The sequence below is a fragment of the Dromiciops gliroides genome, chromosome 2 (assembly GCF_019393635.1).
Source record: "Dromiciops gliroides isolate mDroGli1 chromosome 2, mDroGli1.pri, whole genome shotgun sequence".
Classification (NCBI taxonomy): domain Eukaryota; kingdom Metazoa; phylum Chordata; class Mammalia; order Microbiotheria; family Microbiotheriidae; genus Dromiciops; species Dromiciops gliroides.
Window position 1 is genome coordinate 258,939,336 of NC_057862.1, and position 12,256 is coordinate 258,951,591.

The 12,256-nt window shown below is 45.3% G+C and overlaps 1 protein-coding gene across 4 annotated transcripts in view; it reads left to right on the top strand.

Moving 5' to 3' along the window:
* PLEKHH1 (pleckstrin homology, MyTH4 and FERM domain containing H1) overlaps window positions 1-12,256 on the top strand; it is a 115,798-nt gene that overhangs the window by 88,033 nt on the left and 15,509 nt on the right. For all 4 annotated transcript variants that reach the window (XR_006354990.1, XM_043988369.1, XM_043988368.1 and 1 more), the window contains exons 13-20: window positions 1,061-1,147; window positions 1,498-1,659; window positions 5,787-5,867; window positions 6,280-6,465; window positions 6,888-6,996; window positions 8,041-8,153; window positions 11,374-11,550; window positions 11,960-12,057. Coding sequence is in view for 3 of the 4 variants with exons in the window: in XM_043988369.1 (XP_043844304.1) it covers window positions 1,061-1,147; window positions 1,498-1,659; window positions 5,787-5,867; window positions 6,280-6,465; window positions 6,888-6,996; window positions 8,041-8,153; window positions 11,374-11,550; window positions 11,960-12,057 (1,013 nt within the window). In the remaining variant the exon portion in view is untranslated. The remainder of the gene's footprint in view (window positions 1-1,060; window positions 1,148-1,497; window positions 1,660-5,786; window positions 5,868-6,279; window positions 6,466-6,887; window positions 6,997-8,040; window positions 8,154-11,373; window positions 11,551-11,959; window positions 12,058-12,256) is intronic.

A 12,256-nucleotide genomic window follows, 5' to 3' on the forward strand; every position in this document is an offset into this window, starting at 1 on the left:
AATACAGGGAAATAAAATGTGCAATCTGACTGCTTTCTGGCATGTCTCTCTCCTGCTTATGCTTACTCTTTGCCAGACCTGCAACTTTCTTAGTGTCCTCCTGTGTCTCCATACCAACGGACCTTCTTCTAGCGTTGTTCCTCTTACTGAAAAGCCCCCCTGCTCCATACTCTTTCCAACCCCCCTGAAAAGCCTCTTACTGTTGCGAACCCCTGTCTGTCAGCCCTCTCTTGCTTTCTCCATCACTGTCTTCTCCCCCCTCCTTCACTGCCTAACTCCCCGGTATCTATCTTCCTTCTCTCCCCTCAAACCTCGGGCTCCCTGCACCCCTGCACACACCAAGCTAATCTGCTGGCTGCACTAGGGCTGCAGCGTGGAGGGGGGGGGGGGGTTTGACCACACCCAGGGCTCAAAGGGCCCATGCCTCCTACTGTGCACCTGGGACCTCCACACAGGCTGCATCAGAGGCCAGCCTGGAGGAGCCCAGGATCTCTGGGGTAGATCCCCTCAGGGTGGAGGGAGCTGGGGCTTTTTCCCCAGCCATCCGACCTGGCATCCCCTAAGGTCCACGGGGCTTTTCCACTTGGCTGAAGTAGAGGGGGCGGGGCCCCAGCCCCTCTTACACAGAAAAAAACCCCTGAGGGCCTAAGGCTTTTTCATCTCAGCCCAAAGGCAGGGTCCCCAAATCACAATAAATTTCCACACAACCATGAGGCTTACAACAGGATGCCCTGTGAAGAACCTGAGGGCTGCAAGGCTTGGCAGTTCCCCAGGTGGCTTCTGGCCCCATTTTGGTAGTTCAATCTGTCCTTTTATGATATCAGTCAATGGGAACTGACTGAGTCCCTACTCCTTACCCTGTAAAGCATAGCCTGGATACTGTGTCCCCAAGCACTGAACCTGTTCTCTGCTAAGCCTTCCTAAACCGAGGCACTAACACTAGGAAAGTCCCTGCGTTCTATTCCCCAAGACATGTCAGAAGGTGATGAGAGGGTGAAAGATGATGACTGGGTGATACCCCCATACCTCCACCCTGCTCCTCTGTCATCTCTTCCTACAGAGTGATGTGATCCGGAAACCTCAAGGTCAAGTGGAACTGAACTCCCACTGCCACATTGTCCGGGGGGAAGGAGCACAGACATTTCAGGTGAGTCTTACTTGTGTCTACACCCATAATCTTCTGAAACAGGGCCCAGACACTGAGGACAAGATGAAAAAGTGAGCCTAGAAGTAACCGAGTCCATGTTATACAATCAAAAAGATGCTGAGCTTGAATTTGGGCAGGACCCCCATAACTCCTGGGTGTGAGAAGGGAAGAAAGAGAGAAAGAAGCATGGGAAGGGAGAGGGTGATTGTGAAAGATGGAAGAAGGAAGAAGGAAGCAGAGAGGGGGGAATGGAGAGAGAAGAGGGTGGGAAGATGAGGCAATAACCCTGGTGTCTGTGAAGACCCAAATGACTTTTCTCCATTTCCCCTCATTCCTTCTATGCCCTACAGCTCATCTCCGAGAAGAAAACCTATTACCTGACTGCAGATTCCCCCAACTTGCTTGAGGAGTGGATCCGGGTACTCCAAAGCTTGCTGAAGGTGCAGGCAATTGGATCCCCAGCCCTGCCACAGAGTGGGGCTAAGCCCACTGTGAGAGGCTGGCTGACCAAGGTATGGGCAGCCCCCATATTGTTAGCCTCTTGAAAGGACAGTGAAGCTAGGATGGTAAGCAGCCAGAAGGGGTTATGGAGGCCTGCCTCATATATCAGAGAGGCAAGTAGGTGGCACAGCGAATAGAGCTCAGAGCTTGGAGTCAAGATGGCCTGAGTTTAAAACCAACATCAGATTCTAACTAAAATAGGAATAATAATAGCACCTTCCTCCCTGGGTTATTGGTGTAAAGATAAAATGAAATATTTGTAAAATATTTTATACTTCTTAAGTATAAGTTATATAAGTACTATCATTATTCCATATGGTACCTTTTACTCAGAATCTCCATGCGCATTCTAGACCAATAATCTTAAAAGCACAAGACCATGGCAGAACTTCAAATGGTACCTGTTCAACCCATTGAAAGGCTAAAAGATGGGTTGCATCTTAGCATCACCTACTTGAAGGGTTTGTCTCTAGTAGAACTGCACCCCCTCTTTCATCCATTATTTCTAACACTACCCCATACTGGGCCCACCCACCCCTGGCCTCCTGATGTTGTGTAACCTCCTAACCTCTACTTTCTACTTGGCCTTACCCCCTCTGGGGGTTTACAACCTGAGACCCGGGCACCTGACTAGCATGTGTGGGCAAAATTCTTGCCCCCAGCGTAACTACACCCTACACCCCAGATCACCTAATAACTGTGACAAGAACCCCTGGGGGAAGAAAGAAGAGGGACTCAAGTGTGGTGGGACAGAGTAAGTCTCCCAGGATGAGCAGGATGGATTTTGATCTTCACTACAGATTTCATTTCATTATCTTTCTACCTTTTCTGAACTCCTCTATTTCTACTGAAGGTGCTGCCATCTTTTCAGTCACCCAGGTTTGAAACCTTGGTTTTGTGAGGGCTAAAATTAGATATACTGAGCGTTATTTGGGTGACTCGCCTTAATATTAGGGTCCCGGAAATATGAGGGACCTTTTTAGGTTTAATCTCCCCTCTGAACTATTCTTTTTTGATATTTCTCCCAGGCCAATAAGAAAGGAGCCTCTAAGCTTTAGTTCACAAAAGGATCAGATTTTATTACATGGGAATTAATTAAACAACAAAGGTGAAACTAATAAAAAATCAAAGATAAGGAAATTGGAAAATAGAAATACAGATGGATGCTCTTAACTCTAAACTTAGCCTAAGCTGGTTCAAAGGAATTTAGGGTTTTCTGTAAGTAACTCACCCAAGCCTGAACAGCCCACCAGACCAAGAACCAGCACGCTGCCACCATGACCTCAGTCAACCCCCAGCAAGAGCGATCCACATTCCGGAAGTACTCAAGAGCTTAGCCTACTGGAAGTGCCTCCCTTCAGATTCCGTTCAATCTTCCCTCCCCCAAAAGGGGAGGTCCTTCAAAAGCTGTTCATGGAGAGTTCTCCTTCTGACCTCAGTAACATACATAATCTCAGGGTGGGCCAGGTGTGGCCCCTCGCAAATGATTTAGCTAAAACTTGCGATATTAATCTTTACCACAAATAATTTTTACCACAGTATCATCCTCCACTTCTCACTTTCTTGTGTCCAATCACCCCGTGTATCCAATCAGATGCCAAACTTTGTTGTTCCTACCTCCAATATCTCTCAAATTCAACCCCTTCTCTTCAAGTACAGGCACCAAAACTAATTCAGATGCTCTTCCTAGGCTACTGAAATAGCCTCCTAATCGATCAATCTGACTCAGGTCTCATTCTACTCTAGTCCATCCTCCACACAGCTGTCAAGGTGACTTTTCCTAAAGTACAAGTCTAGCCATGTACATTTCCCTACTCACTAAACTCTAGTGGTTCACTGTTGGTTCTAGGATCAAATGTTATCTCCTCTTTCTCTTATATTTTTAAAATTTCAACTTTTTGTGTAAGTTTTCTAATGCACATAATTGTTAGAAAGGCATTATTATGACTGATGTGGAAATTTGTTTTGCATATCTACATATATTGGTGATGGGTTTTCTTTTTCTTGCCTTCTCAATGAGTAGGGGAGGGGAATGAGAAGGGAAAGAATTTGAAATTGGAGATAAAATAAAATTGATTTTTGAAAAAAAGGGGAAAAAAAGAAAAGCAGTGTTACATAGCTACTCTCTCTCTCTCTCTCTCTCTCATTTTCTTTCTTTTTCTTTTTTTTTTTGCAGGGCAATAAGGGTTAAGTGACTTGCCCAGGGTGACACAGCTAGTAAGTGTCAAATGTCTGAGGTCACATTTGAACTCAGGTCCTCCTGAATTCAGGGCTGGCACTTTATCCATCCACCATGCCACCTAGCTACCCCCAATAGCTAGTCTCAAAGTCAGCAAGACTCTAGTAAAGTCACTTAATCTCTCAATGATCTAGGCAGCTCTCTAAGATTATAAATTGCAAGCAAGGTACTGATCTTCATTAGTAGAAAGGATTTCCTCACGTAAGATCACCCAATAGCAATGAAATCACAGGTCCAATTCCTATCCTCTGTTACTATTAGCATACTAGTACATGTATATAATTTGTAAAAGACATATTGAGGGTGTATATTAAAAAAATCTTTACTGATAGCAGCATATGAGCAAAAAAGTCTAGAGACTATAGCTCTAGAAATTAGCTAGTTCACGGCAGCTAGGTGGCACAGTGGATAGAGCACCAGCCCTGGAGTCAGGAGGACCTGAGTTCAAATTTGGACTCAGACACTTTACACTAACTACCTGTGTGACCCTGGGCAAGTCACTTAACCCTCATTGCCCTGCAAAAAAAAAAAAAGAAAGATAAAAAACCAGTCCCTTCTCCCAAGGAGTTCAGTCTGATAAGGAAGACAGTATACAAGCAGCTATGTACAAACAAAACTATAAATACATAGGATAAATTGAGGGTAGCCTCAATCACTAAGATTAAGGAAGGAGGTTGGGAAAGGACCTCTTGCAGAAGGTAGAACTTTAACTCGAAAGAAGCCAGGGAGGCCAGGAGACGGAGCTGAGGAAGAAAGAGAATTCCAGCTATAGAGGATAGTCCATGAAAAATCAGAGTTGGGGAGATAGAGTGTCTTGTGAGAGGAACAGCGAAGAGGTCAGTGTCACTGGATCACAATGTAGATGGAGGGGAGTAATTTATTAAAAGACTGCAAAAGTAGGAGGAAGGCAGGTTCTGAAGGACTTTAAAAATTAAGCAAAGTGGGGCAGCTAGGTGGCGCAGTGGATAGAGCACCAGGCCTGGGTTCAGGAGGACCTGAGTTGACTCTAGGCAAGCTGTATAACCCAAGGCAAGTCACTTAACCCCAATTGCCTCACAAAAAAAAAAACAAATTAAGCAAAGGATTTTACATTTGATCCTGGAAGTGATAATGAGTTTATTGAGTAAGGGGGTGATATGGTCAGATCTGTACTTTAGGAAGATCAATTTAAAAGGCTTGAGTCTCTTGGACTAGGGGAAGACATGAAGCAAGGAGACCAAACAATTCTAGACATAGTAGCCCTAGATATCAAGAATTAGGATTGTTGGAACCCCTTTTCTAGGCAACAGCTGCTTTCCAAACAGAGAGACAGAAAGTAATTTCTTATACTTTTCTCCTGGGTTTCTAAGGATTAAGCTTTCTCCATGCAACTTTCCAGATCAATGACAATAGAAAACAAGATCCCAGTATCAACAACATGATGTGTTGATCAACTGTGATAGACTTGATTCTTCTCAGCAATACAATGGTCCAAGATAGTTCCAAAGGACTCATGATGGAAAATGCGCTCCAAATCCAGAAAAAAAAAAAAAAAGAACTGTGGAATCTAGATGCAGATCAAACCATACTATATCTATTGTTTTTCTTTTTTGAGGTTTTTCCTTTTGCTCTGATTCTTCTCTCATAACATGACTAATGCAGAAATATGTTTAATGTGATTGTACATATATAACCTATATCAGATTGCTTGCTGTCTTGGGGAGGGAGGGGGAGGGAGGGGAAGGAGGGAGAAAAATTTGAAACTAGAAATCTTATAAAAACAAATGTTGAAAACTATCTCTAAATGTAACTGGAAAATAATAAAATATTTATATGAAAAAAAAAAAGAAAACAAGATCCCAGGGCCACATGTAGAGAATAGCTATTCTAGTCATGTTGCTTCCCTTTATACCTCACCAGGTAAAACATGGTCATTCCAAGTTGGTCTGGTGTTCTCTGGTTGGAAAAACTTTCTACTACTATCGAAGCCATGAGGACAAGGTATTTTATGCTATTTGATGCTACTTTACTATAGGTTTTTCTTTTCCCCTCACCTTGGGGACCATCAGCATCCATTCTTCTATTTCTTCAAAAACAAGTCACCTAGACCTCTGAATTTCCTTGGACCCATAGTTTTCTGGTAGTCCCTGCTGAATCTGACCTGTCCTTTCAATATCTAAAAAAGTCTCCCCATCTCGCTCCATCCAAGATGCCTGGCCAATGCCTTCTGCCTATATAGTTTGTCTACTTCACCGTATTTTCCCAACTGAACTTCATTCTGCCTTCTGCATTTTTGAGCTAGTTGGAGATACTCCCGTCCTCATCTTCCTCATCTCCCCACCTCTGTTAATCCCAGGACACGGGGTGTAGAGTGACTCCAGCTCCCTCTTTCATTAATGGTATCTGTCCCTAGTATCCTCTGGGCTGCTTGCCTGTTCAGGGGGCATTTATAGAGGAGGTGGATCGCTCCTGTGACTCAGATGAAGACTACGAGGCCACTGGAGGAATGAGAAGGCTTCTCTCTTCCCACTGCACCCTGGTGATCCACCCACCAGAACACAGTCCCACCTATCTTCTCATTGGTTCCAAGCATGAGAAGGTAAGGCAGGGAGTAGGACAAAGTGGGGCTGGTAATTTCACGCTTCCCTTTTCCCTTGAGCTTAAGGAAGTCTGGCTTTGCTTCTTTCCCTACTGCCTCTGCAACTAGTAGGTGTAGAATTCCTCTAGATCTGAGGATCCCTTGAAATAGCACCCTCAGAGAGGGATGACTCATTCATTTGGGGCAGTGGAAAGAAGCCACATGTTTGAAAATCTAAGTTCTTTTCCCCCTCTATGGCCCTGAATCTCTGCTTTATGGCTGTTGCTTATGGCCAGGTGTCCTTGCCCTTCCAGTGGACCTCACCTAAAACACTGAATTCTGCCCATTAGACTGTGAGCTCCTTGAGAGCAAGAACTGGGTTGGGTTTTTGCTTTTGTTTCAACATTTCTTGGAAACATCAGCTAACTCTCCTTCACCTCTAGGACACATGGCTCTACCATCTCACAGTGGTTGCAGGCAGCAGCAGTGCCAAGGTAGGCACTGCTTATGAGCAGCTCATTGGAAAACTGATGGATGAAGAGGGGGACCCAGGTAAGCAACATCCAACAGACTTCATGTTTAGGCAGAGTGGGTGGATGGAGTGGTGAGATTGGTTAGGGAGCCATAAATGTGAGTCATTCAAGAATTGCCCAGCCATTAAGGAAAATATTTCCTTAACTGCAGTACCTCCACAAGTTTAGCCCTGGGTCAGGACTGGGATGCCCTACTATCTATCTCCTGGAGAGTTTCCAATTACCTGGTGGAAGTTCATTCTTTTTAGCCCTCAGTGCTGCAAGAAGGACAAAGGGCTAGTGAATGAAGGAAACTAGTTAATCTGTAGCTAGGACATGTTAATAAATAAAACCCGAGATGGAAATAGGGCTCACCTGGGTGCAGGATATTTGAGGTTTATTCATTTGACTATTGATGTCTTCTCTCCCTCTCCTCCTCCTTTTCCTTCTCCCCCTCCCCCTCCCTTTCCCCCCCCTCTCTTTCCCACACCATCTCCTGTCTCCTCTCCTCTACCCTTCCCTCCCTCCTCTTTCTCTCTCTTCCCTTTTTCTCTATCCCTCTTTCTTCTCTTTCTCTGTGTCTCTGCCTCCTTTCCTCCCTCTCACCCTCTTTCCTTCTCTCTCTCTCTCTCTCTCTCTCTCTCTCTCTCTCTCTCTCTCTCTCTCTCTCTCTCATTTTCTCTCTCTCTCTGTCTCTCTCTCTCCTCCCCTCTCTCTCTCCCCCATACTATTCAGGGCCATCTTCTTATACATCTGTGTATACAGCTAATTGTGAATGAGATTGTTTTATTCTTTGAAATTCTATCCCCAGTACAATGTAGGCACTAAATATTTGTTGATTGATACAATACCTACATAAGGCTTCACACATGTATAAAAACTTGTAACTACAATTATATGTTATACACACATCCTTCATAAGCCATAATGATGAACTCTGTCAATTGAGTACCTAGGACAGTACCTACCCTTGTTCTCCCTTCAAGGTCAAACTCTAGGGATGAAGCCTTCAGGATGTCACATAGGGCATCCCCCTAACCCTGGTGGTAACTGACACTGCCTTCTGGTGCTATGCTCCTATCAGGTTCCCCTTTGTGGAGACACCCCATGCTGTGCTACAGTAAAGACGGGCTCTGTGCCTCCCTCACCACACTGCCCTCAGAAGCCCTGCAGACCGAGGCCCTCAAGCTCTTCAAGGTAATTGATCAGGCCACCTCTACCATCCTCCTGTTCTCTGTCTTCCACAAGGTGTCCTGAGCAGCACTAAAATGCAGCCCCCTCAAGCAACGACCGTGTGTAGCCAAGGTACTCTTGTCCTTGTGAAACTTGCAGACAGGTTGGAAGAGCAGGGAGAACCGAATGCTCCATATTGCATTACCACAAGCCTGGAATTCACGGCTTCATCCTCTTCCTCGAAGATAGAAGCCCAATCCCCACTACTGGGAAAGGATCTTCATTAAAGGAGGAAGCAGTGGAAACAGTATTTATGAGGCAGTGGGAATGGGCAAGGCTGTTCTTAAAGTGAAACATATTAATGGTTCCCTGCTAAAATGCAACTTTGCCATCCCCCTTCTGTAGTGACAGATGAGTCCCATTCTGTAGATCCTTGTGTCTTATGACCATAGAACTGGGCAAATTAAAACTGGAGAGGATGAGAATGGGAAGTGGAGCATCTCTCCTTTTTATAAAGCTTCCAGTGGCAGTAACTGAATTCCAGTGTAATGGGTCATCATTCAGTCATTTTTTCAGTTGTGTCCGACTCTTCATGACCCCATTTGGGATTTTCTTGGCAGAGCTACTGGAGTGGTTTGCCATTTCCTTCTCCAGATCATTTTATAGATGAGGAACTGAGGCAAACAGGATTAAGTGACTTGTCCAGGGTCACACAGCTAGTTAGTGTCTGAGGCCAAATTTGAACTCAGGTCTTCCCGACTTCAGGCCTGGCACTCTATCCACTGTGCCACCTAGGGGCAGTAATGAGTCATACATAGTACTTAATAAACAATCTTTATCTTTCCCCTTTAAAATCCAATCATCTCTCCAAAATTTCCCATTTCCATCAAAAGCACCACCACTCCTCCATTCTCACATAATGTTACTCACTGCCCCTTCACCATCACATCTAAACTAATTGACAAATCTTGATGCTTCTCTCTCCACAACATCTCTGGCAACCAGCCACTTCTTTCTACTTCCACAGTTACCTGGTTAGTTCAGGCCCTCATGATCTCTTGCCTAAGTGATACCAAGGGGGCAGCTAGGTACACAGTGGATAAAGCACTGGCCCTGGATTCAGGAATACCTGAGTTCAAATCTGACCTCAGACACATGACACTTACTAGCTGTGTGACTCTGGGCAAGTCACTTAACCCCCATTGCCCCACAAAAGAAGAAGAAGATGATGATGATGATTCAAATCAGGTCTCAGACACTTGACACTTACTAGCTGTGTGACCCTGGACAAATCACTTAACCCTCATAGCCCTGAAAAAAAAAAAAAAGGCAAAGCTAAGTGATAACAAGGCCTCAAATCTCTCCTCACTTCTGTCTCTCCTCCACAAGACTGTCAAGTGATCTTCCTGAAGCATAAGATCTGACCTTGTCATTCTTGTACTCAGTAAGCCTCCTGACATGCAGCAAACTCCTAATGCCCTTTCAGGACCTTGTCCCAACCTATCTCCTACACTCTGCAATCCAGCCAAACCAGCCTTTTCTCTTTTCCTTGCACAAGACATTCTATCTTGTCTCCTGACTTTGCACCACAATGCACTTCCTCCTTTACCTCACCTAGAGGCCAAGTGAGTGATGAGCCTGGAGTCAGGAAGACTCGAGATTAAATCTCAGACACTTACTAGCTGTGTGATGCCAGGCAAATCACCAACTCTGTCTTCTTCACTTTTTCCATTTGGAGATAATAATGGCACCTACCTCCCAGGGTCATTATGAAGATCAAATGAAATATGATTTGTAAAGCATTTAGTTCAGTGCCTAGCACATAGTAGGCACTTAATAAGAACTTATTTTCTTCCTTCCTTCTTTTGTATCTTCCTTCCTTCTTTCCTTCCATCTTTCCTTCCTTCTTTCTTGTCTTCCTTCCATCTTTCCTTCCATTTTTCCTTCCATCTTTCCTTCTTTCCTTCCTTCCTTCCTTCCTTCCTTCCTTCCTTCCTTCCTTCCTTCCTTCCTTCCTTCCTCATAGCATCCCTTTTTTCCTTCAAGACACAGCCCAGGTAGCTGAGGCATTGCCTCAGCCCTTCCTGATTTCCTCAGTGTCTAGTACATTCCCTTGAATTCTACCTTGGGTCTGTTTGTATGTATTCTCTCTATATTTATTCTTTATATATTTGTATATGACTTTGTTTCTGTCCCATTGTAATGTAAGCTGCTTTCAAGGAGGGACTGTTCAAAATGTTGTATTTCTATTCCCCAATACCTGACACATAATAGAAACCTGGTAAATGATTGTTGGTTGATTGAAAGTGCAGGTAGCCAGTCCAAGGGCCTCCAAGAAACCCCAGCCCTTCCTCTGATGGTATCACCCACCAAGTTCCCTTAGTAAAAATGGGCTGGGGCAGCTAGGTGGCGCTGTGGATAGAGCAACGGCCCTGGAGTCAGGAGTACCTGAGTTCAAATCCAGCCTCAGACACTTAACACTTACTAGCTGTGTGACCCTGGGCAAGTCACTTAACCCCAATTGCCTCACTAAAAAAAATTAAAAAAAAAAAAAGGGCTGATCCTAGACCATCTCTGCTAAAGGACTCTAAATACTATCTACCATTGGTCCATTCTTATAGGTGGAAAGTGTTATTTTTTTCCATTTGAAAAACAGAGGGCCTGAGGCACATAAAGAATACTCTTTGTTCAGCAGTAGCACAGATGAAGCTAAAAGGGAACCCAGGAGTCCTGACTTCCCATTTGTCTCTCTGGCCAATGGTGAGAAGGCTGCTTCCTGTGCTGCCCCTGGAGCAGAAAGATTCCATCCCTAAATCCCCTCCCTGCTCCCCCTCTCCCCCCTGCCTCAGTCCTTCACAATGAACAACCAGTCCTCGTTTGGGAAAGAACTTGAATCTTGATTCTCCTGTTCAGTGTCAAGACTTCTGGGAAAATGCAGCCCACCTCACTCATCCCTCCCACTGGAGTTAGATCATTTCTGCTGCCTGAATGTCAGAACCTAGCCCCCAGGACTCAGTCACCCAGCATCTTGGCCATGAGGGGTCAGAAGGCATGGGGTATTTGCTTCTAATTCTCAGTCAACAAGCATCATTAAGCACGTTATATACTGTGCTAAGTGCTGGAGACACAAAGAAAGCAGCTTCAAGGTTCATTCATTCTAGTGGGGGAGAAAACATGTAAATCATTAAGGACATACAATACAGAGAGAGCAGATGCTTATTTGCTCCCGATCTTTCTCTCCCAGTCCTGCCAACTGTTCATCAATGTACCCGTCGAAGCTGCCTCTGTGGACTACCATGTGTCACTGGCCCAAACAGCCCTGCAGGTGTGCCTGGTTCACCCAGAGCTGCAGAGTGAGCTCTACTGCCAGCTCATCAAGCAGATCAGCTGCCACCCCCGACAGAGGCATTCCCTCTTGCAGGTGGGTGTATGTTGCATGGGGGAGGCACAGCCTCTACAGAGCATAGGACGGCTTCCTCCCCCAAGCCAACCTTTCCCCAGTGGTGAGGAGCTGTCTGTGGGGAGGTAGGGAAGATGCAGAAGGGAGGGTAGGAGTGGGAGATCCCTTCAGCTACACCAACAGCTTGGGGCAGACCAGAGAGATGAGCTTAGCTCTCTGTCCCATCTCTCCAGGGGATGGGGCTCATGTCTTTGCTCCGTCCTTAATTCTCTCCACAGTGACAGGTCATTTGGTTACCCTTCCCTGTGACCCCTTGATGGCCATAGATTTGATAGAGGTAGATCTCTGGGTTGAGAAAAGAGAGCATTGAAGCTCTTTGAGGCCAACTAGACCCTGCACTTACTTGTCGGTGGCTGCTTTCCCTTGGCAGTGCTGGCAACTCCTGGCTCTGTGTGCTCCCCTTTTTCTGCCTCAGCATCACTTCCTCTGGTACATCAAACAACAGCTCCAGCGCCATGCAGATCCCAGGTGAATAGATGGCATGTCTTTACCCTTGGTCTCTCTTTCCCTCTGGCTCTAAGGCTGAACACTGGATTTAAGAGGGAAGGAAGGAATACCGTGGAACATATGGGAAAGTGAAGGTCCCAAATCATCCCTGCTCTCTGATTTATTGAGGGATTTGTACATTTGGGGTATTCACCCATAATTACAAAGTCCTTCCAATAAT